At 41.3% G+C, this 26,922-nt stretch overlaps 1 protein-coding gene across 12 annotated transcripts in view; it reads left to right on the top strand.

Annotated features, from left to right (window-relative positions):
- The window catches only part of NRXN3 (neurexin 3), a 1,698,447-nt gene that overhangs the window by 497,163 nt on the left and 1,174,362 nt on the right, over positions 1 to 26,922 (top strand). For all 12 annotated transcript variants that reach the window (XR_005216274.1, XR_005216275.1, XM_037832161.1 and 9 more), the window contains 2 exons: positions 20,885 to 21,186; positions 26,666 to 26,827. Coding sequence is in view for 10 of the 12 variants with exons in the window: in XM_037832161.1 (XP_037688089.1) it covers positions 20,885 to 21,186; positions 26,666 to 26,827 (464 nt within the window). In the remaining 2 variants the exon portion in view is untranslated. The remainder of the gene's footprint in view (positions 1 to 20,884; positions 21,187 to 26,665; positions 26,828 to 26,922) is intronic.

Below are 26,922 nucleotides of genomic sequence, written 5' to 3'. Positions count from 1 at the left end.
GGTCTGGGAGTCAGGCAACAGGTTGGAGCCCTGGCTTTGCATCTAATTAGCTCTGTGACCAAGTCCAAGTCTTCTGACCTCTTTGACTTCCCATTCCTTATCTGTAAAATGAAGGCATTTGACTAGCAAGATCTCAAAGTTTCCATCTGGTTATGAAGAATATAAGTCAGAAAAAAAAATGTACCTGGATTTTATGAAAAAGCATGAGGGATTCTTTTTCTCCCTTTTAAGATCCATCAGTGATGGCAAGTGGATAAGTCAAGCAACTCATGGGGTCACCTCTCTCCCAACCTCCCACTCTCAAAGGACCTTAATCTCAGTAAGATGCCAACCAGCAGTATGCTTTGTCAGGCAAGGCTAGGGTTGTGTTCTTTTCTGTTGTTGTTGTCTGTTTGTTTTATTTGGCTTGCATTTCATAGGAGACCAGAGATGCTAATATCCCATGTCAGAAAAGATCACTGGTGACCTCCTTGCACTCTCCAGAGCTGCTGGTCACATTGTGGTCTAGTTAAATTGATCCTTTGCAAAGATACTGCAGCCTCAGGTCATTAGCATCATGTCTCATTTGAGCTCTAGGACAGCCCATCAGATTCTGAATTAAGAGTGATACAACAGTGATATCTATTACCATGCTAAATTCGATGCTGATAGGAAATGACTCTCATGTAGAATATACAATGTACACTATCCTATGCCTCCTTTAATACTTAGCCCAGGCCTCATCCCCTCCAGAAGCTTTCCCCGGTAACCCTCTTCCTCTTTCCCAGATGTGGGGGGTTGCATCATATCTCTCACAAAAAGCAAGTTCAGGTCCCAATCCCTGGTCCTAGGGATGTGAACCCATTTGTGAATAAGACTTTTGAAGATGTTATTAGCTGAGGTGTGTCCAAACTGAACGAGGGTGGGCCTTAATCCAATATGGCTGAAGTCCTTATAAACAAAGGAAACTGGTCGCAGAGAGAGAAGCCATGGAAAGCAGCCAGAAACTGGATGGCAACAGAACCAGGAAGAGAAAGGAGAAGGCCTGCCATGTACATTGCCGTGTGATGGAAAAGCCAAGGAAACCCAGAGATTGCCGGCTGGCCAGAAAATACTAACCTGGGGTGGGAGTCGGGGTAGCAAGCCTTACAGCCTCTGAAACCCTGAGCCAATAAATTCCTGATGTTAAGCCAACCAATTGTATAGTATTTGTTTATCAGCTAGGAAACTAAGTCACCAGAGAAACGTTTTTGCTGTTTACCACACAAACGATATTTTGTTTAATAACTTTAATCAAATGCCTAGCTTGTGCCAGGAAGTGGATTAATTGCTTTACATAGAGTATTTTATTTAATCCGAACCTGAAACCTTATTATAGCTCCCACTAGGTGTTGACTACTATAATACCCTTTTTACTAATAATGGTTCTGTGGCTCAGAGAGTCTGAGTAATTTGCCAAAGACCACAGAGTTCATAGTAGAGATTATTAAAATCTAGTTCCTTCTGTTCCCAGAGCCTTCTGTTTGAAACTTCATGCTACAAAATTTTAATTTGCCCCCTCCATCCCAACTCAGTCATGGGATCCTTGAAGTCAGGGACAATTTCTTACTTATTTTTTTACTCCCAGTACACAGTGTATGGCTCACAAGCGGGGATTGGGTTCTTAGGTTTTTCATCCAGGGAACCTGTGTAAAGTGGGATTGGCAAAGCATACGTAAGCAATACAGAAATTAATTTCTGCTGCCTGTGTGCACCTACACTTTCAGCCATTATGACTTCAATAAGTACCAGCTACATGCACTTCTCATTTTCCTACAAGAATATCCAGGGGAGGTGAGGAAGGGATGTGTTAAGGAGGAACAAAACCAAGGGAGGGGTGTGGTTCAGGATATCTGGGCTTCTTGTCTGCTCCAGGGAAACATGATGTGACTGTGAAGATGGTAGGAGACCTTGTCCGTTTTTACCTTCTGAAATGGGGCTTGGACTGTCCTACCTCAGACACTCTCCTTAGAACTCTGTGTCCAGTGATATATCATGATCTTGTTCTTCTATGGCAGCAAGGGCTATGCCCTTAGCTTCTGCATCCAAGTATAGCAGGAAACATCACGTAGCCTCTGTTTGAGAAAACTGCCTCGATGCTGCTGCTTCTCCCTACTGGGTCATGGTGGGGGTAAGGGGGAAGGTGAAGAACCCCATCCCTGCAAATAGAGCAATCATAAAGGGGCTATTTCCTCGAAAGGAGGCACTGGTGCTTATTCCTGTAATGTCTGCTGATATTGTCAGGCAGGGAATTGCTCATGCTACTTTCAAAGTGTGGATACTGCTCAATCCAACCAACCATTCTTCAGTCCCTGCTCTGTGCAGGGCACCATGAGGGGGGCATGCAGTGAATCATGAGATGAGCCTCATGCCAGGGAAACTCAAGGTCAAGACAGAGTTTAGAAAGTGCCATGGGACAGGTACAAGCATTCCGGGGAGGGAGACCTTGCCTTGGAGAGGTAGCATTGAGTAGTGGTTCAAGGCTCCGATTTTGCCTTCAGTTTTAGTTCTTCCACTTCCTGGCTTCCTGCCTTGGGTGAGGCACTTCACTTCTCTGCCACTGTTTCTCATCTATACAATGGGTTGATAAAAGTACTTTGTTCAGAAGGTTATTATGATGATTCAATGACCTACTGCAGAGTGCTGATGAACAGGGCTTATTCCAGCACTTGGTGCATAGTGCCCAGTAGACGATAATGGTCATCATCCTCATCTTCATCCTATTCCTTGTGGCCATTGTCCTCCTCTTCTTTCTCCTCCTCCTCAGCATGTCTAGTGAGAGCATATCAGGGAAGACGTCACTGAATATTTATTTAAATTGGGCCTCAAAGGATGAATAGAGTTTTCAAATAGCAGAAATAGTGTTAAGGGTGGGTAGAGGAGAGAGGGAGAAATGAGACAGCATGAACAGAAGAATAGCAGTGTGAGGTTTTGGTTAGAATAGGGATTATAAGTATGGAAGCTTGGAAGAAGAGGCTGGGAAATGTGTGGGCTTGAGTGGACTTTAAGGAGTTAGAAATTAATCTCATAGACACCGCAGGGACATTGAAGTTTTGAGAAGGGTAGTGACATGATCAGAGGAAGATCATTCTGTTGGCTGGGTACATATCTATTGGAAAGTGATAGTCCTAGAGACAGGGATACCGGATTGGAGGTCTGGCTGAGAGTCAAGGACCTCTTAGACTTGACCTGGATGTTTGCATCTAGGAGGACCATGGACAAAGAAAGCCCTACACACAGGAGCTGAAAGAGAGCCTTTCTTTCTTTTCAGCCTAGGACAGCACAGGTTAATTCCACCACAGGAAGTGAAGGAGAAATGATGCTTGACAATCAGCCATTGCCTCCGATCTTCCCCAGCCCTGAATCCCTGAGAGGCTGAAGCAGAAACTGAGGCTTCAGAGCAGGCATCAGTTGATCCATCTCAATACGTGTTTCTGTGTGAGACTTGAGGTTACCCTGTGAGGCAGTACAAGGCAGTGGTAAAGGGCATGGGCTTTGAGGCAGCCAAACCTGATGCTGCTTCTTACCAGCTGAGCGACCACAGGAAAATTACAAAGCTGCAACTTCCATGTCTGTAGAACCGAGATTATAATAGCACCTGCTTTACAGCGTTGTGATGCTTCTGTAAGATAGTGCAGGCAAGGAGGTTAGCACAGTGCTTGGCCTGTGGCAAGCTCTCCAGAATAGGTAGCTGCCATTGTTATGAAATGGTGCAGTGTTATTGTCAGTGAAAACCAACTTCTAAGGAAACAAACCACTTGGAGTCCGCAAATCTAGGGCGCCACTCAGAACCTCAGGAGAAGGAAAATGACCTGCAGTCATTCTCCTCTCGGGTTCACCTCCCTTTGTATAGCTTGTATTTGAACAACCTTGTGTGCAGCTCTCCCTTGTCTCTCCAATGAGGGTGGGGATTGAGCCCCAACTATATCTGAAGAAGCGCCTATATCTGATAGTTTGTGTCATATACAACATTGTCAGGGAAATCAAGCATATCTTTTACACATCTGTAGAAACAATCATCATGGGCACTTCCTAAATTGTCCAGAAAGTTCCAGGGATGAATTATTATTTTTTTCCCTTCAAAATACATGTCAAAATTAAAAAAAAAAAAGATTTTTTTTTTGCCTTTAGGAATGTATGTTTGCTTATAGCTCTTTGCAAAATATTGAGTTACGTTCTGACCTGTCTGTAGATGGATGAAGGTTTTCCCAAATATGGTCTATATCAATGTCAGATAAAAGTTATCCATGTGTTTCAGATATATGTAAAAGGGGATGCAATTTTCCAAGCACTGAGAACAAAAAGGAGTTGTTAGAGGGCTGTGCCTGCCTGCAGACGGTTTTCGGGGGTCAGGATGATCCTGTGGCCAGGCAACTGACCCACCTGTGTTATTGACGAGGAGGTGCTTCTCTCTGATAGAGCACCTGAGGTCAAGAGCGTCCCTACCACTTGGAATGCCTGTCAGGGCCCACAAACTATTGCATAGCTTATTGCATAGCTTCCCCTTCTTTTCTCGTCCTCTTTATTTTCCTCTACCAGCACGGTTCTCAGATTTTTTAACAGCCTTTTCATGTCTTCTGCAGCCACTAGGAAGAGAAATAAAGAGGACTGGGAGAATCCAGTCTTCTTTTGCTTCTCTCTCTTTACTGTCTTGATTTGTCTTTTCTCCCTGCCCCCCCCTTTTTTTTAGTATTTCTTTTTTTCTATTTCTGTGTTGCTGCTTTGCATTAGCCTCGAATTTCTTTCCCAACCTCCCTCCACCTCCTCTTTTACTGCTTTTAATTGTTTTGTTGCTTTTGTTTTTGTCTCAACTTGAGCACAGAGGGAAAGGTAGCTGTCAGAAGAGGGGCTGTACACTGCTGATAAGGCCTTCAGGAGATTGGATTGGAGTCACTAAGCAGCATTCTCTGCCCGGAATTATAGTCTACACTGCTGCGGGGTGGGGGACAGAAAGCAAGCTCAAAGAGCAGACAAGGCAAGCCACATCGAGTGAGCAGCTTAGCCCATGCAAGTACGGAGCAGGGCACCACTTACTCAGAGCCCCCCTCAAGGCAGATGCCACCCGGTGTCAGCTCCTGTGACTCTGGGACTTTGACATAAATGTGCCTTTAGATGAGACACTCACGCAGGAGGCTTTGGCAGAAGGACTCACCTGGGAATTAAGCATCAGACAAATTGGAGATCAAACTTCTGAAGTTGCCCGAGGTTCACGTGTCCACCCAATAATTGTTTTGCAACTAACTCAATTATATAAAAATGAGAAAGCATGGGTACTAGTTAGACTTGTAGCCTTTTAAATGGAAGTAGACGTGATTTTTAAGGTCCTTTTGTTACTGATATCTAGGTTTTTCCAACTTCATCTGCACAGTATGTGTAGGGAGCAAATCCCTCCTTGGACATGACTATGAAAACCAATTAATTCCTTTTACTCTAAGTGCCTTGAGGTGAACCAAAGTGAAAGTTTTCAGAGCTCATACATGTAGCCTATCAGTCAGGAAATTAATGATGGGATACCACAGAGCTTTTAATGAAGTGGTGGACAGCTCCTGGAAAAGGAAATGAGAGAATAAATTACATGGATAATAATTCTGTAGAGTTGCATAACCTTTTATGTGTTTTCAAGACTTTCACACCCTTCACAATGACCTGGAATAGCCTTTGTTAGTTATGCAACATGCTAACATACGGCATGACTCTTGTTTTCACCACAGGCCTAGCGCATGACAAGTGCTCTGAAGAAATGTTTGCTGAATGGATGAATAAATGATTGAAAGGGTGAATGAGTAACTTGTTGCTTCAGATAACACATAGTCAGTCAGTTGTGCTTGTTTGGTGCCCATTGATGCCAAACCCAGTAAGGGGTGAATACAAGGAGGAGTTTTGATAAATAATACCTGCTCATGAGGGGTTTGCAATCAAGTCCCGTTGGTAGTTCTACTGTATCTTACCACAGAAAAGGGAAGCAAAATGATGATGACTGGAGCACAGCCAGCTCGAGAGAGCTGTTGGAAGGGGGTCGATGTCCAGACAGGCAACCTCAGAGGCTCTAGAAGATCTCACAGCAGGTCGCCTCAGTCCTTAACTCAGGGCAGTGCCTTTTACATGGAACCAAATTCTTGTTACAGTGACAGGGGCAATGAGGTTGCAGTGAGACCCAAGTTTAGCCTCATTCTTAATTCCCTCATTGTCAATTATTAGTCTCATTGAATGGCCTTGAACCCCTGAATCTCAGCTTCCCCATTTGAAAAAGGTAGGTAATTATACTTAAATAGGTTGTTGTGGGATTATACAAAATATTGTCTGTATTATACTAAGCCAGAGCCAAAGCACCTGACACACAGTGAGCCTCAAAATTGGCAGCTGTTATCATCACTTCTCAGGGACTGTGGGCATTTCCTGGTATCAAAACAGTGGTAACACTGGCTATTCTCTAAGGTCATGGTAAGATTCAAAAGACAGTATTTGTGAAGGGTCTCTTATTGTGCCAGGCACATAGCAGTGGAATAATAAATACTAGTTCCTTTCCGTCTCTTTTGTGATGCCTTCTTACTTTTCTACTCCGGTTGAGGACAATGGGGCATGATTGCTTTTTTGTATAGTGGCCCAGTGTCATTGAGGGATGCTTTTAAGGCCCCAGCAGGTGGATAAGGCTTAGCTGTGTGAGTTGTGGCTAGTGAGGGAGCAGGGATGGGAATAAGGAATAAGAAGGACTTGGGGACACAGGACAGATCTTTTCCTGGCAAATTTGGGACACCAGAGGCTGCCATTCTGAAGCTTTCGTGAAGGTTCTGCTTGTTCCTGGAGTTATCCTAGTAATTACAGAGGGAATACTACAAAAGCATAAATCATCCCATACAAGATAATTAGTTACTTATGAAACAGAGGACACTCATGATACCAAATTCAAACAATTGGTAAGGCAAAGCTGTTTATTCATGGTAGTATTTGATGATAAGTGATGATGAAACAGAGGGCTCAGCTACCATAAAATCCCAAAGAGCCTCTGAATCCTCAAAGGAAGTCCAGGTTACTCTTAGAGTGATTTTAGTTTCAAGTTCATAAAAAGTATTTACTTAAAAAGTGAAATACAATAGTAATGAATGCATTACTTTTATTGTTACTGTAATTATTTGTACTTCAAATACTGAAATGCCAAGTTTGAAATGGTTAGAAATTTGTAGCTGATAAAAATCATCCAATATTCAAGCCTCTTTCTTTGCCAACAATTTTAGATAACTGAGAGTAGTTTTATTTGACTTGCTTTATCCTTTACCTTCTGACATGTGATTCATCTACAGTAACCAATCATCCTGGTTTCCCCAAGACTGTCCCAATTTCAGTACTAAAAAATAATCCCACGTCCTGTGCAATGCTTCAGTCCTAGGCAAACTGGGACAGTTGGTCACTCTACTTTAGGCACCTGAGATACCCCTTTCCAGGAGAGCACCATGTTTTGGCTAATACCTGATTGACAGAGCACAAAGAAAAGATTCTCTGGCTCAGTGGTTTTACAAATGTTTGGATTTTGTTGGCAGGTAAAATTTTTACAAACAAGGGAAGAAGCAAAATAGAGTTGGCTGTTATTCATCTTACCACATAATGACATTAACAAATTTTGTCTGTCACCACCATCATTTTATAAAAGATAAGGAATCCAAAACCAAAAACGTAGGAGTAGATCACCAGTTCTAAGTGGGCAGAAACATGCCCATCACTATGTTCCCAGTGTCTGGCATAGAGTACTCTCTACATAAATATTTGTTGAGTAAATGAAATTGCATAAATTCAGCTTGTATACAGAATGTACTACATTGTCCTTATTTTCCTGATTACAGTTGGTGAAAACTTTACCTCAGACCATTGTTTGGGAACCAATGGTTGAGTTGAAGTCTGTAGACTAGGATCTTTTGATAGTACTTTTTCATTATGAATTATGACAATGGCATTCTGGTGTCTAACTTACTCTTATGCTCATTTTAGTTGGTGTGGTCAACTTCTCATGATGTGATCACTCCTGAGTATCTTGGCCTTTAAATTAGAGAACCAGGTTCAGCCAACTTCCTCTTAGACTTAAGCAACCACCATATTGAGATTCATCTTTGTCTACAAGAGGATTTCACCTCATCTGGTGGGAAAAAATCACCAGTCCTCCCTGTTTTCTTACGTCATGGACAATGCTTCTCTGTACCCTATATAAGCCTTATTCCTTCATTTGTTCTGATCCTTTCAACCATAAAATGGTGGTCAGAAACCTTGAGTGGCTAAGCATATGTACAAATATCACAAATTCTTTATGTCTGGTATCTTCTATATATCAGCTTTGTACCAAAACTGGGAAATCATTCATTGTTTTATCAAAACCCATGGATTAAAAAAATGTCACTGATGAATCTGACCTAGTATTTCTAGAAAGAGTTAGGATTTTGATTTTGCAGATACCATAGGAATTGTAAATATCCATCACAAATGGTTGTGAAAACTTCAAAACCAAACTAATTTGAGGCTCCATTTCAGAGAATCCTATAATCCCAGTTTTTTATATTCTTTTTAACCATAAATCAATTCAGTTTTTTCCCCTCTGCAGCTCCTCTCGTGCAAGTCCCGAGCATATTTCTGACTATAACCCCCTGGTGTCAGTGGTGATAACTCAAGGGTTCGCCCTGGAGCTTCAGTGGTCTTGCGGGGTGTTGCAGCATCTGTAAATGGCTTCTGAACCATTCTGAAATGGTTGCCATTTTAGGTTCAAAACATCAAAAGTCCTTATGCACACTCTCATAATTAAGATTTATTATAGTATTCATATATTTCCATTTCCATCCAGTATAGAATTCCTACAGTATTCCCTATCATTCTTATGATTTATATTCAAATCACAGAAGTCTTTGGTTAATTTATCTAAATACTTGCTGAAAATATAACCTTGTTGAGCAGGCAGAGGCTCCTGTTCAAGCTGCCGGGGTGCTTAGACTTCACAAAGTTAGATAATGTATGTACAAGTGGTTTTCAAAATGTAACATGCTATGCAAGCATGTATTTATTTTTGAAAAGAAATGAATATTTCATTTCTCACAGGAAGTCTATTGACAGAGTTTTTTTGTGAAAGAAACCCAACCTTAAATAGGAGGCAGTATGGTCTAGTGGAAAGCATATAGTCTTTGGAGTTTGACCTTGGTTTGTATCTTGGATTTGTTTCTTAGTAGCTGTGGTATTGGGGAAATTATTTAACCCTGTTTGAACCTCAGTTTTATTATCTAGAGTTAGTGAAACTTTATTTCACAGGGCTTTTGTGAAGGTTAAGTATAAAAAGCATACCAAGGATCCCAACAACAAAAAATCCCCTTTCAGATGACACACATATATATCTCTACTGATGATACATTGGTTCTAGTGGTGTTTTGAACTTTTGTAACTTTCCAATCACCAAAATAGGTGTTGGCTAATTCCTGTCAAGCACTATATAAATAGTGTTTGTTTTATTGGGACCCTCTGTCTATAAAAGTCTGGACCATAATATAGGCTCAGTAAATGATAATTTCCTGCTCTTTTTACACTCTGGCAAAAAAAAAAAAAAAAAAAAAAAAATTCTTCTGCCCGTAAAAAAGACTGTTAGCCTGAAATGAAGTAATGATGAAAAAATAATAAACACTTTATCCTAGTTTTATGTGGATTATTCATCCTTTAATGGAATTTGCAGTGACTAAAGATTTTCTCCTTTAGTTGGGCTTCTTGAACCAGGTCACTGATTTTTTTTTTTTTTTTTTAAGTCTGCATCCATTTTAGACACCCCAATCCCCATTCATCCATCCCTAATTTCAGATTCTGAAATTTAGTTATTCTAGACCCAGGGCATTATCAGCTGCTCCTCAAAAGCCCTGAAATGGGGCAGTTTTTATTTTCATCAGGACCAGCCCCCATATCCTCACAACCATATTTATTTCCTTCAGAGGAAAAGCAAATGTACACCTAGCTATAAAAGAAGATATAGCCCAGGTTTCTAGGAAATGTCCTTCCATATTGGCAGAGTTCCCCAGTTTGTGTCTCTGAACAGGTTTTTAATCACCCAGCTCTTGTGTTCAGCACTGAAAGCTTTAGGAGAGCTATAGAAATGGTAGATTAGCCACATTTAACAAAATAGAAAGTTTTCATTGTGTCATAAAAAGCCTTATTGATTTTGTCCAGGAACTGACTCCAGGGTCTTTTAACAAGCCACTCTGTCTAGACTTGAAGGCTAGAGCCCCCAGGGCTAACAAAGGAGCAACTAGGCTACCAGCTGCAAGGGATGGTCAAGGGGGTGGGCAGAGATTAAGGTTTCTCAGTGGGGATTTTCTTTACGAACTAGGATGATTGCATTCTGCTATAGAATAAAAAATTAGTGTAAGGCTTCTGGCAGATGTACTTGTGGCGCATCCCAGACTGCAGCCTTGTTTGACTCCCAGCATTTGCTGTGAGGCTATTGCTTGATAACACACTAAGCTGTCTCCTCTATCCCTCCTCTTCCATCACAAGTTCTTCCCTTTGTCTTCTATGGTGCCAAGTCATGGAGAAGTGGGTATCCAGAGGGAGTGGGGGAAGCAGTGAGGGGGCAGCAGGAGGGAATGGTGCCATTAGAATCACTGTGATCAATTCAACTGCATGCCAATAAATATTTCAATTCCACAAATATTTATCTAACACATTCTGGGTTATGTGGGGAGATTTTAAAAGGGTATGAAAACATTGTTGCTCACAGCATATGGTTGAGGAGTTGACATTCACATATAAAATAACCAAAGCATAATTCGAAATTTATTGAGGAGTTGGGTGTTCTATCAGAATCATCTGCAGAATTTTAACTTTAAAAAAAAATATGAAATATTTCAAGTGTTAAAAAAGTGTAGACTCTGTACTAGAGGATGTTACAAACATTCATGAAGCCAGCACCCAGACTGAGCAATTCGTAATGTTCTGCTATTTTTGCTTCCTATATTTTAAAAAGACATAGTTTTTTTTTTTTCCCAATGAATTTTACAAAATCACTCTTCCGGAGTAACCACTACCTGAAATTGATAAGTAGATTTCCTATACATGTTTTTCTACTCTAGTTGCAAATGAATGAAACTGTAAAGAATATGTAATGATTAATGATGAATAATCTTTCTGTGTGTATAAATTAGTGGAGATAAAGATAATTGGCCACCCACAGTTCATATTCATTTTTCTCTATATAGACTGGGACAAATGAGGGAAATATTAAGTAAAACCCTTTAACACTTTGTACTTCCCTGGTGATTACCTAAATGAAGCAAGATAGCCTCTAGACTGATTTTACTGTCCTCTTTTAGGACCAGGAACCATATGAGCCCCTAAAATATCCATAGAAAGTTTCAGATAATAACACCCTTGTTTTCTTTGGATATTTAAATGTAGAGAATTTCACCAAGGTTATTTAGATATAGATTTACTGAGACAGGAGGTGGATTAGATCATCTTCCAAGATTTCTTCAGTTGATTTTTTTATGGAGGATTCTTTACTTGTTTTCATCTTGGACTAAAGAGAGATTTAATAGAAATAGATACTTTAAAAGTTCATGTGGATTAAAAATCTGTATTTATTGCTTCTTAATATCTAAATATCTGTATGAGTATTCCCAAATACTGTGAAACTTTCATGACTTGTGTATTCCTTTCTGAGCATGTATATACAGATATCATGAGTAACTATTTTTGATAGTAATTAGAGTGAGCCAACGTGGAAAAAATTTCAGATTATCTACTTCCTTCCCTACATTCACTGTGGTTATTTTTCATTACTATTAATTTTGTTTGTATCAAAATTACAGTCCTCCATCCTTTCCTCTCCAGTTTTGTGTCCCTAGTAATTTTTTTTTTTAATTCTTATCAAGTCCTCAGAATGTACTCTCCGAACCTGGCATTTGGGATTCCCATGCAATTACTGTAGTGACTGTGTAAATTTGATAAAAAGAAGGAGGTTGAAAGAAAAACAAAACATGCAAAAGTGCCCATTATTCTTTTTAGATGGGGCTCTGGTGAAAGAATATGTGGGTTGTGGGTGAGTGTATTTTCTGTAATTTTTTTTTTTTTTTACTTACAAACTTCAAAACTCAATCTAAAACATATCTCCAGGAAGTAGCCCTGGAGAAATAAAGTATTTATTTCTATTAAATCTCTCTTTAGTCCAAGATGAAAACAAGTAAAGAATCCTCCATAAAAAATTCTTCATCATTTTAGTCACCCAGTAACTTGGTGTAACTTCAAGAAAGATGAAGTTACAGTGTGGCTCAGAGCTGGCTTTAAAATCACAGATCTATTTCCTTGTCATTGAACTCATGTGGTTCCAGATGGGTCTATTATTTTCCCAACCAGAGCAAAAGCAACTCAAGGATTAGTTCTATGTCTTTACTTTCTTCTGATCCCCCTCCTTTGGTGCCTGTTTCAATATTCATTGGGTTCTGTGATGACAACCATAGCCCTCTCCTCTGACTGCTGAACTGGTTGCAGAACAGACACAAGAGTTCAATCAGTGGTCAGGTCAAGGATCCAAATGGCTGCTATATTGCTGAGAGAGCTGGATTAGGGAACGTGGTTTTGAGCTGCAGTCAGATTGGGCTTCCTTGTAGTTTCCCCCTAAATTATACTCACCCACTCAGCCATAGGCAGAACAGTGAAGAAACCGCAGGTCTCCCTCCCTGGAAGTGGAGTCTACTTTGATAGGCTCACTGCATGGAGAATCCCAGAGAAGATCGCTCTATAGTCATGGGGAAAGATCTGAAAGAGAGAGAAAGCCAGGTCACGGGGGCAGAGTGACCATCTAATTAGGAAATGTGGACCAATGGGAGTCTGATTCTTCCTGTATCACCAAGCAGATGAAGCACTTCTGCTCTCACCGGAGGAAAAGAACGGGTAAGGGATGGAAGTTCTAAAAGTGTTGTTCTAAAACTATTCCCTTGTGGGAAATGGGGAGGACGTGTTCTCATGGAGTCATGTGGACAGGGAAATGGATTCATGGGGATAGGAAAATGGAATTCCTTCTGCAAGATACAGCTCACTGTTTGTGTTCAATGCTTCTTTGATTGACTGACCCACAATTATAATGAGGAGCTGGTAGTAGAAGACGCATAATTACAGTTTAACTCATATGGATCTGGTGGTTAAGGGAAAATAAAATGTACAGCACATTACATAAATTACTATAACTGGGCAGGCAGGCATGCGCAGCTCAATTGCCTCAGGCCATGGTTTCTTAAGCGAAGTCCATTCAACCTTGGAAATGCCTCCTGGATCCCTCTTCACCTCTCTAGCCTTTTGTCCATCCACTCAATCTCTGATAAAACAAGTATAATTGTGCCACTCACAAGCTGAAGTTCTCCTCTGCTGGCTCCCTCTCCCCAGTGCCTCAAGGATATGGCAAATAAGGCTCAGCCTGCACCTTGGATCCTTTCCCTCTATGTCTATATACATGCCAGTGGCTATAGTCACATTGAACTTCTCACCATCCCCTGAATACTCCATGGTTTTCTCGGGACCGTGCCAATGAATGCACTGTTTCTTCGAACTAGAATTTCATCCCTTCCTTTGTCTGATGAACTCTCACTCATACTTGAAGACACAGCTCTATATAACCTCCTGTGAACCCTTCCCTAATACTCCGAGATCAGTTATTAGTCTTGTGTGTGCCTGTATCACCTATTAACCATTTACTACACTGAATTATAAATACTTATTTGTACTTTCACTCTCAACAACTACAACAGCAATGGCTAACATTTCTATGGCTGGGAACTAGGCCCTGAATTTCATCTTCTTCATACGTCATAGCAACTCTGTGAAATATATACCTTGGTTATTCCCTTTTTGTAGATTAGGGAACTAATGGCTAGAGAAGTTAAGTGATAAGCTAAGGTTCCATAGACTTAAGTAAGTTCCAGAGCTGGTTGTCAAACTCCATGCTCACAGGCTTTATCATTACACACCATGTTCCCACTATACTCTGGGCTGTAGGAGGGTACCCTGTTTCACATGACCCCACATCTGACACTTAGTAGGCACCCCAAATTTTTTAGTTTTGCAATTTCTCCTCACCTGTAAAATGGTGGGTAATTGTACCCACTCACAGGATTGCCATGTGGCTCAAGTGCATTCAGTCCTGTGCACATCACCTGGTACAGACAAGGCACCTGTGAATCCTTTTTACTTAAATGCATGAGCCAAAAATTTAACTTTTATTGTAATGCATTTGAGAGCAATGCAGTCTTCAGGATGCCATTAGCTTTCTAGTGATTTTAGTGAAGCATGGTTTTCCAGGCCATTCTTTTGTGGACTGAGGCAGCTTCCTTCATCAGGAAGCTGGCTGTTTATTTTCCAAGTGACAACTTGATTTTCTGCTATTTTCCTTCTCATCACTTTCAAGAAGCATCTGCAGGCAAGGGAGTGACCCAGTCAATGTGGAGAAGTCCATTTATTTTTCCACTGTGCCTTTCCTACAGAGAGTCTAAGGAAAAGGTTTGGAAATGGCCTCAGGAGGTCAGAGTCAGATTTCCCAGGTGTTTTCTTTTGTAGTGCAGGATTGCGCATGGTGACGCAATTTGCTCTCTGCTTGTACGTTCTGATTTAAAAATACCTATGTGATAAGATGTGATAGGTAAAGGATTCCATCGTTTGTCCTTGGGGGATGGCTCTGCAGTTTGATCTATCCTAATGCTTTGTTTGGCCCTAAAATACATTGTAAGGGAAATGGAACAGAGAACCAAAAGTGTGGTTACTTGTGCAATCGTTTGCCTTTCTAACTCCATCAGTATGTTCCTCACCAAATTCTAGCAGGAAACGTCATTAGGTGATAGGTAATAGATCTACTTGAGTAAAATGATTTCTACTTGCCCTTCATATTTGCAAGTATGACCATCCCACATCCCAAAAGCTAATGTGGGTGTCTGCCCACAGCTTGCAAAAGGCCCTTGGAAGTATTCTTCTAGACGTTGGATTCTTAGCAGGTTGCATGGAAAGGAAACAGAATTGTGCAAGAGCCAGCTCACACTTGCCTTGCCTTGTGCCTGTGCCAGAAAACTACCCAAATTGCAGCTTTAGCTAAAGGTACCTTTTGGAATTGAGCAGATCTATGTAAGCCCTGCTAGGCGTAAACAGAAAAGTTATGTCATTGTTGCACTTATTCTCTAGAAGTGTACTCCTTACCTCTTGGGGTCAGGATCAGTGATTCTTTAGTCAGCAGCAGGGCTTCGTTGCCTGGAAAGCAATGGCTAGAAGAATTGGGTGATCTGTGGGTTCTCAACTTGAGAACCTATAACTTCTTACCGCAGCTGTACAGGATGAAGGTGTGATGTTGCCCCTGCTGAGTTTGTGGAGTCAGAGAAAAGGAGACAGCAGGCAGGCTCCAGAATCATAGAGCATCCCTTGTTCTGGCAGGCAGGCCAGCAGTAGCCCATGTGTTTTTGTGCCTAATTAACTCCAGGGTGGTCCAGGCCAGGATGTCCAGCCAGAATGATCTTTGCATCAGTGCAGACTAAAGTACTGCACTGCTGTAGTGAGAGGCCAATTTGGAGGACAAAGGATGCAAAGATGAGAACAATTGTGTCCGTGACTCTGAGGCTCATCTTTGGGAAACTGTCTCCCTCTCCCTTTCTGGAGTCCAGCAGGTGTTCTTCTCAGGGCCAGTAGTTACGGCCAATTCAGGGGGTGGGGTGGTGGTTGCCACTGTAATGAGCTCTTCCAGGTGGTATCTAAAAATTCCATTTCTAAAGCTTTCTGATGGGGGTGAGGAGCATGATCTCAGTTTGACTTTTCTCAGAGAATTTCAGAGGAAAGCCAGCCCCACTTCCCTGCTTCCCTGCTTTGGTTTCTGGTAACTGGGAGTGCTCTCATCTGTCATTGTCAGTGGTTTCACCTTTTGGCAGGTTGAACTTCATGCAACCTCAGAACATCAGATATAGGGTCCTAGGCATCTGTTCCTCTGAGAGTTTGAGTTCCTGGCAAGGTGGTGATGTGGTGAATTAGCAAAAGCAATGGAATGAGAATCAGGGTGCCTCCAGGGTGCCACGGACAACCCCTCTAAGCTCTATGTGCCTCAGTTTCTTCACATGATGTAATGAGAGCTAACAGATTAGGAAAGCATTTGGAAATGTACAACACATATTAAAAATGGTAAACATCTGCTTGCAAATGACTCTAGAATCTTTTTTGACTCGTTCCTGACTTGTTCTCATTTTTTAACCCTTCGTGTCTAACGTTGTATCCTTTTCCTAACCTTTGTCTCTGGCTCTGGTTTTTCAAGTACCCACACTTTGGCTGCTTCTCATGGACCCTGGCTTGCCAGTACCTCTGCCTTTCAGTTCCACAGTCTCCAGTAGGAACTTTTTGCTTCCGTTATTTTCCTGTGAAATGCAAACCCCACCTCAGGAGCTACTTCAACATCCAGGCGGAACCAGCCCCAGGCACCCCCATGGAAAAGTAGTTCTGATGTGTTCTCATCTCTTACCTGGTCTCCTTGACTTCAGTTCTCTCTTCCCTCTGTTCACTCTCAGCCCAGCTACTATATTCATTTTTTAAAAATACACACTGGACCAGTCCATTCTTCTCAGTAAAACTGTGCAGTGGTTCCTCACAATTTGCAGAATAAAGTCCAAGGATATGGATCTCAAAACCTAGTTTGGGTTCTTAAGACAGCAGGCCATCAGGAACCACAGGCCCAATTAAACAGAGACGTGCATTTACCCACCTTTTTAGATTGCATAGTTAGAAGATGTTGCACTGAATATTTTAATCCGCTTTGGAGTTTTTCAGAGGAACAGAGTTATTATTATATAAATCAGTAGTTGGGCTTTTTTAGGGGAGGGGGGAAGTAGAGAACAGAATCTGGTAAATGCTTGTTAATGCTATGTATCAGTGCTTGGATTAACAAGCCATTTGAAAGATCAGTACTTTACGTATCTTATACAAACTGATTTAAAATATTGAGTTATACATATCTAGATTACATCTAGTGTTTAATCAGTTGGACACTTAAAAATAATGCCTAAATGATTTATTGTCATACAGACTTGAGCTATGCTTTTCATGCAGTGAGAGTAACATTTTTAACACTTTTATGCAATTGGTTGTAAACTTTGGGGTGATATAATTTAAATGGATCTAAACAGTCCATTAGCTATGTCAGTGCCTGCTCTCTTGCCAAGCTGTAGCTTTATGCTAAGCTGTTGTGTATTGTGTTACATAATCCCCTGCATTCATTTTCTCTACCGATTTAGCTTGAATACGTACAAGGTGACTGCGTTGTCTCTTCAACCTCCTTCTCAATATAAGTATCAAGTGTGTAAAACAGATTTGGAGCAATATTACATTTTATAATAGAGGACTTGGAGAATTGAATGGGCTTAGAAAGGTATTTGTTACTATTTGGTTTTGCCCCTTTTAGTTACAGTCACTGTCAATTTAGTATGGTTTTCAAGGTGATAAAGTGTTTGAGTCACGGCTACTGGAATGAAAGTGAGATAGGTGGGGTCTTAGGAAGAAAATGTCAGTTGTGAAAGTACACAAAGGGACAGTTTTCTCCCTGGTCTTCATTCTTTCTCCTTCCTAACACCTTATTTGTTCTTTCAAAGACTGGGTCATACATTGCCAATGTCCCTTCAACAATCAGGAAGAAAGTACCTCATAAATTAAAAATGAAATAATTTTGCTTATCTACTATGCAATTCAAAAAGGAGCTTTCAGTTGTTTCTTGTTTATTGACATATGGAGCAGATGCCCAGCTGTTGGGGTGATGCTGTTCTTGGTAACCTCATCTGGCCCAGGGAAGAGGTAAACTGCAGATTCATCACCGAATGGAGAGATTGGAAAAGTTGTGGACCGTTGCAACAGTTTTCGTTAGATATTTGCAAAGGAAGGCACTCAGATACATAAACATCTTTCTGGTGTATTTGCATGGAGTTTAGCATAACTATGCATGTGATATACTTAGGCAATTTTTTTTCTTACATTGGTTTCATTTCTTATTTATTTATTATGGTATTCTCATCTCCATACCAATATCATTATTTTCTGTGGCCTTCCACACAAAAGAAGTTCATTTGTTTTAAACACAATTAGTTTCCAGTGGTAAAAATAAAACAAAACAAACCACATTTCTTTTGGTAAGCAAGAGTGATCAACATAGGGTAAGGGGAATAGCTTTGTGGCTCAGTTTACCCAAGGTTTGGGATTGTTTATAAGTTAACACATGCCCCACTGGAATCATTCATGGCCTTTGAGGAACAGAGGAGGAGCATGTGTTGTATCCACAGTGACAGACACGGGGAAAGGTGACTGCTGTTTAGGGAAAATTCCAGAAGCCTCTCGGCCATGTCACCAGCTAGCTATGTGGTCTTGGCTGAGCCACTTATCATCTCTAGTCCTTGGTTTCTTCCTTAAAATGAGGGTGTTGAACTAAGCAATCAGTATAATCCTTTATAGCTCAAACATTTATTATTCTGACATACTTCTGGATCTAATTATATGAAAAATACTAAACACCACATAACACATTAAGTAATATCATGGTTCCTTGCTGTTCTGAGTCAAGCTTTCCCCTTTTGAAGGGTACTCGATGATTAATTTAAGCTTCTCTTTGGAGGCAGTCTTTTCCTTGCTCGTTTATCTCAGTTCAGTGGGCACACAAGGTGTAACTTAAATGTTTATAAAAGATACCCATTAATATACGTGCGCTGCCAAGGACACACACGGGTATTTGGCTCTCTGCAAGTCCGTGTCTGTGGGAAAAGAGCTTAGTTGTGATAACCGCATTTGATTTGTCATCTTCTACTCTAGATCAGGGTCACCTCCAGGTCCACAGAACAGAAGCCTGTCTAGTTGCATTTTAACAAAGGCGTTTCTTCAGAAAGGAGAGGAGAGATCATGACCATGGACAGCACACTAAGGGGCTGTCAGACATGCAGACAGTGTCACATTTCTGCTCTGTGATACAGTTTGACTATTTTTGGTAAAATGCATCAGGCATGAGATATACCCTGAGTGATAGCACTCAGGTGTACTATGTGAGCTCACTATGTGAGCTGCACTGTGGCCGTGTATATGTGGACAGGGCTCTTTTGCTTGTACCTGTGTGTGTGTGCAAAGAGAAATACATACATGCATAGGTAGACATGTATCATTGAGGCCGTTTGGAACACGCAGGAGAAACTTGGTGTCTTCTTTAACTCTCCGGAGTGTGAAGTTGAGGTTCATGTTTTAATGATGTAATAATGCTATGACTAATTTAATAGTATGTAGGAGGTGCTCCTCTCTCTCCCATTATAACAGTGTTCCTTTATACCTCTTACCTCGTGATGAGAGAGTATTTATTTTATTTTACTTAAGTGACTTCCCTAGGGCTGTGATGGGTGCTAAGGACTGAGTTGAGGTGAACTTGACTGGTTAATAAGGCTGGAGTGTAGTTCTGACAGGGAAAATAGGCCTCCCTCAATCTTGTTTTGTAGCCTCCGGTCTTTGGTGGGAAACTGGACATCTCAACTTGTATTGTTGCCAATTGCCTTTCATTAAGAAGGTGCTTCTGTTAATTTTCAACCAACCCTGATATCAAAGAGGCCACTGTAAATGAGGTGGTCTTGAAAGATGATAATGAAAGTCTACAGGTTATGTGTTGAAATTATAAATCAAGTTAACAAATAATTAAATAAAATATATTCTCTTATCTTGGCAAATATACTTGAATAACTACCAGGGAAACCAGGTTCATATTTAGAATTCTTGAATTCCGTAGAGTTCTGTATTGGAAAATGGTGGCACAAGAAGAACCAACTCCCTGGTCCTCAGCCTGTGGCCTTTCCCCTTCTCTCCCCACCTATGGCTCCATCCTGTATCACAAGAGGCCTAGTATAAATGCATGCAGATGCCCCAGCCCACATGATCAAGCTCTGTCAACACCCCTGCAAACAGCTCCCTTTGGCTACCCCTCATACCTCTAGGTATGCACACTGATATCATGCTTTGCTTGCAGGAAGACATATCTAGGAAAGAGGCTGGCAAAAGTCTTGAAAATAAGATTGGGGCTGTTTGAGTAGGAAATATTGGGGACCCACACAGAATTTGCAATATGGTCTTGACAAGATGTATGGGCTCCAGGTGGGATGCCCTGTGACCTCCTAGTCCCATGGAATGAATGTGGCCACACGAAGTTCAGATCACAGCTACCTAAAACAGGGGAAGTCTAAGGGTGGCATTTGCCAAACTATATTACCAAATTTCATTCTGTTCCCTTTTGCTCACCTGCTTGGTCTTCTTCTCAGGTCCAACTTTCTAATAATCCAGTCACATTCCATTGGGCTTAGGACTCTACTAGGGAAACCAAATTTGGCTGTGTTATTGATGGGTGGAAATCAGAGCCAAATTTTTCAGGGTAACTGATTTTTAGATATTGGTCAATATAAAGTACCTAGACCTGAAGAGTCCTTTTTCAGACCATTTAATTATCCATTCCGAACAAGCTGTTTTGCAAGCATTTAAAAGCCATCACGAAAGCAAAAGCAATGCAGGCCTCAGTCCACCATGTTGCATGAAATTTCTCTTCAGGTTTCTTTATTTTGTTTTGTTTTGAGAAAATTTGAAGGAAAGGCAGCGAGCTCTATGCACTGTCTTGCATATCTTCTATCCTTACGCAGACAAATAGCTTCTCTGCAGTTACCTTTTCCGCTGGTTTCCCTGGTATTTTGATATAAGCCTTGTGGAAGAGCTGGAAGGAGTATGGGACCAATATCAGCCCAATGGCAGGAGCAGTGCACTCGGGTGTGCTCTCTTTGGTATTTCATGGCCCTGCCTCATGCCAGTTAAATGTTGACCTCTTTCTTCTTTCCTTTTCCCACAGCCCGAGAGGAGAATGTGGCCACTTTCCGAGGCTCAGAGTACCTGTGCTATGACCTGTCCCAGAACCCAATCCAGAGTAGCAGTGATGAGATCACGCTCTCCTTTAAGACCTGGCAGCGGAACGGGCTCATCCTGCACACGGGCAAGTCGGCCGACTACGTCAACCTGGCTCTGAAGGATGGCGCGGTCTCCCTGGTCATTAACTTGGGGTCCGGGGCCTTCGAGGCCATCGTGGAGCCTGTGAATGGCAAATTCAACGACAATGCCTGGCATGACGTCAAAGTCACACGCAACCTCCGGCAGGTAAAGGTTGAAGGGAGAGTGCCTGGAAGGTTCATCCCAGGTAGTTGGGCAGGAAATTGGTGAAGCAGGTGACGGGTGCAGTGGAGATGGGAGAGCTATGGGTTTGGATGTGTCAAAGTCTAACTTTCTCCCAGTCTTTGCAATTTCACAAGGAAAATTATTAAAATATGTTTCTCCTCATACTCCAATTCTCCATTTTGTGCTTATTATTTAAGAAAAAAAATTCAGTTGTATAGATAATAAATGTTACAGGTAATTTCATCCTTTTTTATTCTGCTTTCCTTTTTATCATTTTTCTTAATTGCATTTAAATCTTATCGTATTGTTGTTAAATTCAATTAGGAACAGTGTTTTGTTTCTGCAGCTTGGTAGATTTTCCACATTCTTTGAATATATGTTTTTTCTTTTTAATTTAAGTTAGCCATTGCTATGATGCCATAATTTTAATTCCCTCTGGAAAAAGTCTTCCTTTCTCTCTTCGTTTTAATTTACCATCCCTCTCCCTGTCCCCCCCCCTTTTTTTCCCTGTTATTTTAACCTCTAATTTTGGAATTAATTATCTGGAATCTTTCTGAATTCCTCTGTTTCTCTGTTCCTTGGTGCGGTGGTCTTACTTTCCTACCCCTGTCTCTATCCCTGAGACTCTTCAGTTGACTGGGAGGCCCGGAGAATGGAAGGACCCAAATAAAAAAGTCAACTTTGGAGCAGCCTTTCCTGGTTCTTTCAGTGCTTGAGAACTCCCATCGCCTACCGATTCTAAGCAGGCAACTTGGTCAGGTGACAACATCCTCAGAGAGCCTTAGCCAAGTGAAGTTGTTTTTGATTTGATAAATAATAATAATAATAATAATAATAATAATAATAATAATAATACCTCAGTAGCCCACATCAGTAAAAGAAAAGCATTTCCCAACAAAGTCAAGGTCTGTGATGAGGCTGCCTTTTCCAGGCTGTCATTTTCCCTTGAAAGCACACAACAGCCGTAAGACCCAATACCATGTTGAAGAACGCTGTGGAAGCCACCTGTTTGGGAGATTTTGTCCTATTTGTGGTGAAATTGCCAAATAACACAAAAGTCCTCAATAATCTTAAAACACTTGGATTGGACATTTTTGAATCACTGTTCTTTGTTTTTCTTCCAAGGCCAAAGAACCCTATTGCTGATGTTTTCTTTCATCACCCCCTTCTGTACATACCCAGAGGAGACCAACTCAACAGTCAAGAGAACCCAGATCAAGCTTCCATTTGCTAACATATAAGGGCTTGATAGGTTTGAGCTATAGAGACTGGACCAAAAAGTGAAAACATGCCCTTTCGCCAATTTTGACTGGCAGGTGCACAGAACACCCTGTAGGCATGAGCCAGCCGAGGGGAGACTTCTCATGTACTGGGGAGCAGAATCAGGTTGTGGTTCTCCAACTTTCTCCTACCCCACACACTTTCTTGCAATTCTGGAATGATTCCAATTAGCCTGCAAAAGGCTCGCTTTTATTTCTAGTAAAAACACTTTTCTAAAATAGAATCAGGCCCCAATTAAGTCATTTAGACTGAGAAAGGATAAACCAAATCATAATTCAAATACTGGTTGTGCCATTTTAGTCAGACCAACTAGAGGAAAGCAGGCCTGGAGGGTTTCTGCTCCAAATTCTAAAGCCCAACTCCTCTCTGTGCCCTTGGACAAACCATCTAACCTTTCTACAGAACAGTTTCCATTTGGGAAATGGTGATTACAATCCTCCCCAGCCATGTGTTGTGGCTGAGTATGCAAAGCACCTTATGTTCCAGAAGGATTATGAGCTCATCCATGGTCTGAGTGCTAGACTTGCTATGACATGCACACGATTTACAGTGCCCAGCATTCGGTCTGAAAGGTGACTGCATCTGTCTGGTGCCAAGGAGGCAGCTAAGTAGAGCTCTCGGTTCCAGATGGCTACAGGGGTCCTAGGGCATTGGGATATTTCTTGGCAGAAGGAACATTATTCTCTTCTGAGAAATAGCGCCTAAAATTGGGCCTCAGTGGACTCCTGACTGCATTTGTGCAGCTGAATGCAATTTATTGAAAGAGATGGAAATCTCAGAAAAGCAGAGTTGATATTGCAAACCAAGCCTCTCAGCACTGAATAATCTAAGATTATTTTGCCCATTAAAATACATTTATAGCATCTTTTTTGGGTTCCCTAGGATAAACGTGAAAGGGTAGGAGGCCGCTGTCTATTTCAATTAAACCGTAAATAGATTCATAAACATTTGATAGCCAGTGTATGGCCATCTCATCCACCTTGTTGCTAAGACTGAACGGCTTTGGTGGAAGAAAATTCATCTGAAGAAGGCTTGCCTGGAGTTTCCTGGAGTATTGATTGCCAGATGGATCCCAACTCTCCCCAGTTCTTTCATGGTTATAAATCCATGTTTTACCCTTGAGCCAAGTCAGTACAAGGCCAGGTACTTTACTGGGGTTCTGATTGAAGACTCAACAAGGACTGTAACTGGGGTTAGGTTTGGTTTGTTTGTTTTTTGGTCCATGACCCTGCCTGGCTCCAAGATTATGTCCCTCAAGTGAACTGCTTTACCTCTCTGTCCCATTTTTGTTCAAACAACAAACACTAAACTGCAGTTACCAGTGTTCCACACTCCTACATCCCAGTTTTGGGCTTGTTGGCAATTTAGCATTTGACAAGAACAAGGAGGAGTTTAATTAGAGGGCCTCTCACATCAGTCTCCCTGCAGTCCATACAAGAAATTGCTTAAAAGCTTGAGTGGCATTATTGAAGGGGGAAGGTGAAGAGAGACGTGCCAACAGGCCGCATTCTGGCATAGTAAGTAAAATAGTACCATACTTGGGTAATAAAGAAGACTTCAACCTTTTGAGGGCATTGTAACAACATGGGCATTCTAAACCAAGAGGAGAGGAAAAAGAGTGTCTCCTCTCACTACCTCCACAAACCCACAAAAATCACGGGGGTACTTGGATCCTTAAATTACATATGGAAACCCAGGGTAAGCTATATAACATAGGTGTCGTCTGTAAATGTTTAAGATCTTTTCTTTCTAGGAGATCATGATCGTCCATCCATGTAGTCAGAGTCAGATGTGAAAAAAATATTCCCATCCTATTGGTACCTCAGCTCTCTCTACCTGTTTGTCTACATATGGAACTATAACCTGTGGTTGTCTTTTCTTTCAGAGCAGGTGAAATGTGTATGTGTTAGGGGGTGGGAAGGGAGAGGGGGGCAGTGTTCACTCAGAAGAGTCCTTGGAAAGTAAGTGTAATGCAGACTCTAACTGGGGTGAGGTCTGGTCTGTGTGGTATTTGGAAGAGGGGGTGATTTAAACGACAAGATGGAATATGTCCCGGGTGGCTGGCAAGGTTTTCCATAGAGTTCTGGTCTCATTGTCTCCCCCCACTCTCTTTTTCTGTGTTGGGTGCCTTTTTTTGAAAAACTAACACAAGATCATTCATGCAATGTGTCATTTTACTAACCGACTAATGTACTAACACCCTAACGACTCATCTTTGTTTTTGTTTTTTTTAATTAACAATCGTTCTGTTCACAATTTTTTAATTTCCTTTCTTCCCCCTTTTCCGCAAAGCACTCAGGCATTGGACACGCTATGGTAAACAAACTACATTGTCTGGTAGATATCATTCTTATTGTCTCTTTTTTTGGGTTTGCCGTGTGTTGCCCCCTTTTCCTCCCTGAACCCCTCTTAACCTCTTTAGACTTGTTTCTTCTTCCTTTTAAATTTGTGTTGAATTAAATGCAAGCCTTTTTCTTTAAAAAAAAAAAAAAAAATGGAAGGGGATGCACCTGTTCTGGAAACGAGCTTTTGTCGAGTTTGGTGGGGATGGTTTACTTTTCTCCAATTTTGAATTTTTTTCCCTAGAAGTATTTTATTTTAAAGAACAAAATTTCCATTTAGCTAATTTTTTTTTAAAATTTTGTTTTCTTGTTTTGCAACTTCCAAGTTACAGACGAGGTACCATGGAGATTTATAGATTTATAGTGAGAAGTTTCTTCTCTCTGTCTCTTCCAATCCCTGTCACTCTTCTTCCTTTCTTTGTCCTTCTCCTTGCTCCTTAAACCTTTTGCTCTTTCCCTTTTGGGTGGCCACGGCTGCGACAGGTGATGTGGGGAGGAAAGCCCTCCAGCTCCTATACTCTTCCTTTCCCCTCTTTTACCTTACTCCCCCACCGTGGCCAAAGGGAGCTCTGCCAATTGTGTTCTCCTTACAGACTCTGCATGGCATGTTTCTGTCTCGTGGATTCCCCATTGGCATCAAATTCTGTTCCTTCATTTTCCTTTTCATTACTAACAACCTACGACCATCAATCCATTTCCATGCTCTTCTCTTTTTTTCCCCTACTCTTCTTCATTCTCCTATCATCCTTCATATATTTTGGAGTTGGTTTTGGACTTTTTCTTTTCCTTTTTTTTTTTTTATTGAGGGAGGTGGCAGGCAGGGAACAGACTACCCTTTAGTTTTGATTGTTCGTGTGTCTGTTTTCACTTCCATCTTGATCTTCAGTTTGTTCAGTGCATGTAAGTGTTAAGTGGATTTTGATTCTTTCCTTTATTTCTCCTAGACCTTTACCACTTCCCTACCTTTTTTCTTTTGCCTTCTCTCTTGGATCCAGAGAATTTCTGCATGAGTGTGTCAGTGTATTGTGTGTGCACGCTTTGCAGCCCCATCTTTTCTCTCTGCCCTCTGCTCTTCTCATGGGTACTGGGTGTGTGGGTGCTAATCCTTTCCCATGGGCATTATTATTATTTTATTATTTTGGTTTTTATGCCCCATTGTTTCTTTGTTGTTGTTAGAGTTGCCTTTTCGGTTTGGGTCATTTCTTCTCTTGGTGGTGGCAGCTAAGGGAGGGCAGGGGTTGGTTCCTGGGGTAGTTCATGGCATGTTTCATCCATGAGACCTCAAAAGTGAGACCCTTTTCCTTCCCTCCATGAATGCATGTTTGTCAGTGTGGTGCGAGCCAAAAAGGAAACAAATAAAAAACAAAAGAAAAAGAAAAGAAAAAAGGAAAATAAAGCATCAACAACCAAAGACCAACCCCTAACAAACATCATTGTCAAATGTCTCCTTTGCTGTTTTTCACAACCACCCTAAATAACATTCATTTACAAATGAAATCATCATTTTACCAATGAACTGAGACAAGTGATATCGTCTGAGGATGGTTCCATTTTCTAGCCTGACTGAGTAGAGAGTGCAATGGGTAGTACTAGGTGTTCAGTTGGCAATTCCAGCAAACTCTCCCATGAATCTGCAGGGGACCACTGGAGGCTTGGGCCATTGGAAGGCAGACTAGAAAATGGAACTTGGCTGCACATACCAAAATGAAAGCAAATTAGAAAAATTACCTTGCCAAAACCTTAATGAAAGTGACGCCACAGGTAGGGGAAGCCTCTGGATTTTGCTAGGACTATAAGGTCATTGCTGGGATTTTTTTGTCCCTGTGTCCCTCCACCAGGTGACAATCTCTGTGGATGGCATCCTAACCACAACGGGATACACTCAAGAGGACTACACCATGCTGGGCTCGGATGACTTCTTCTACGTGGGAGGAAGCCCAAGCACCGCTGACCTGCCAGGCTCACCCGTCAGCAACAACTTCATGGGCTGCCTTAAAGAGGTAAAGTTCATAGAACTCCATTTAATGCACTGTGTGACCTTTAAGAAAAAAAATGAGATTTTCAGGTCAATGATTAGATCTGTCCTCTAATCTTT

This window comes from Choloepus didactylus, chromosome 4 (assembly GCF_015220235.1).
Source record: "Choloepus didactylus isolate mChoDid1 chromosome 4, mChoDid1.pri, whole genome shotgun sequence".
In the NCBI taxonomy this organism is placed as follows: Eukaryota; Metazoa; Chordata; class Mammalia; order Pilosa; family Megalonychidae; genus Choloepus; species Choloepus didactylus.
This window is presented reverse-complemented; position numbering and strand designations above follow the sequence as displayed.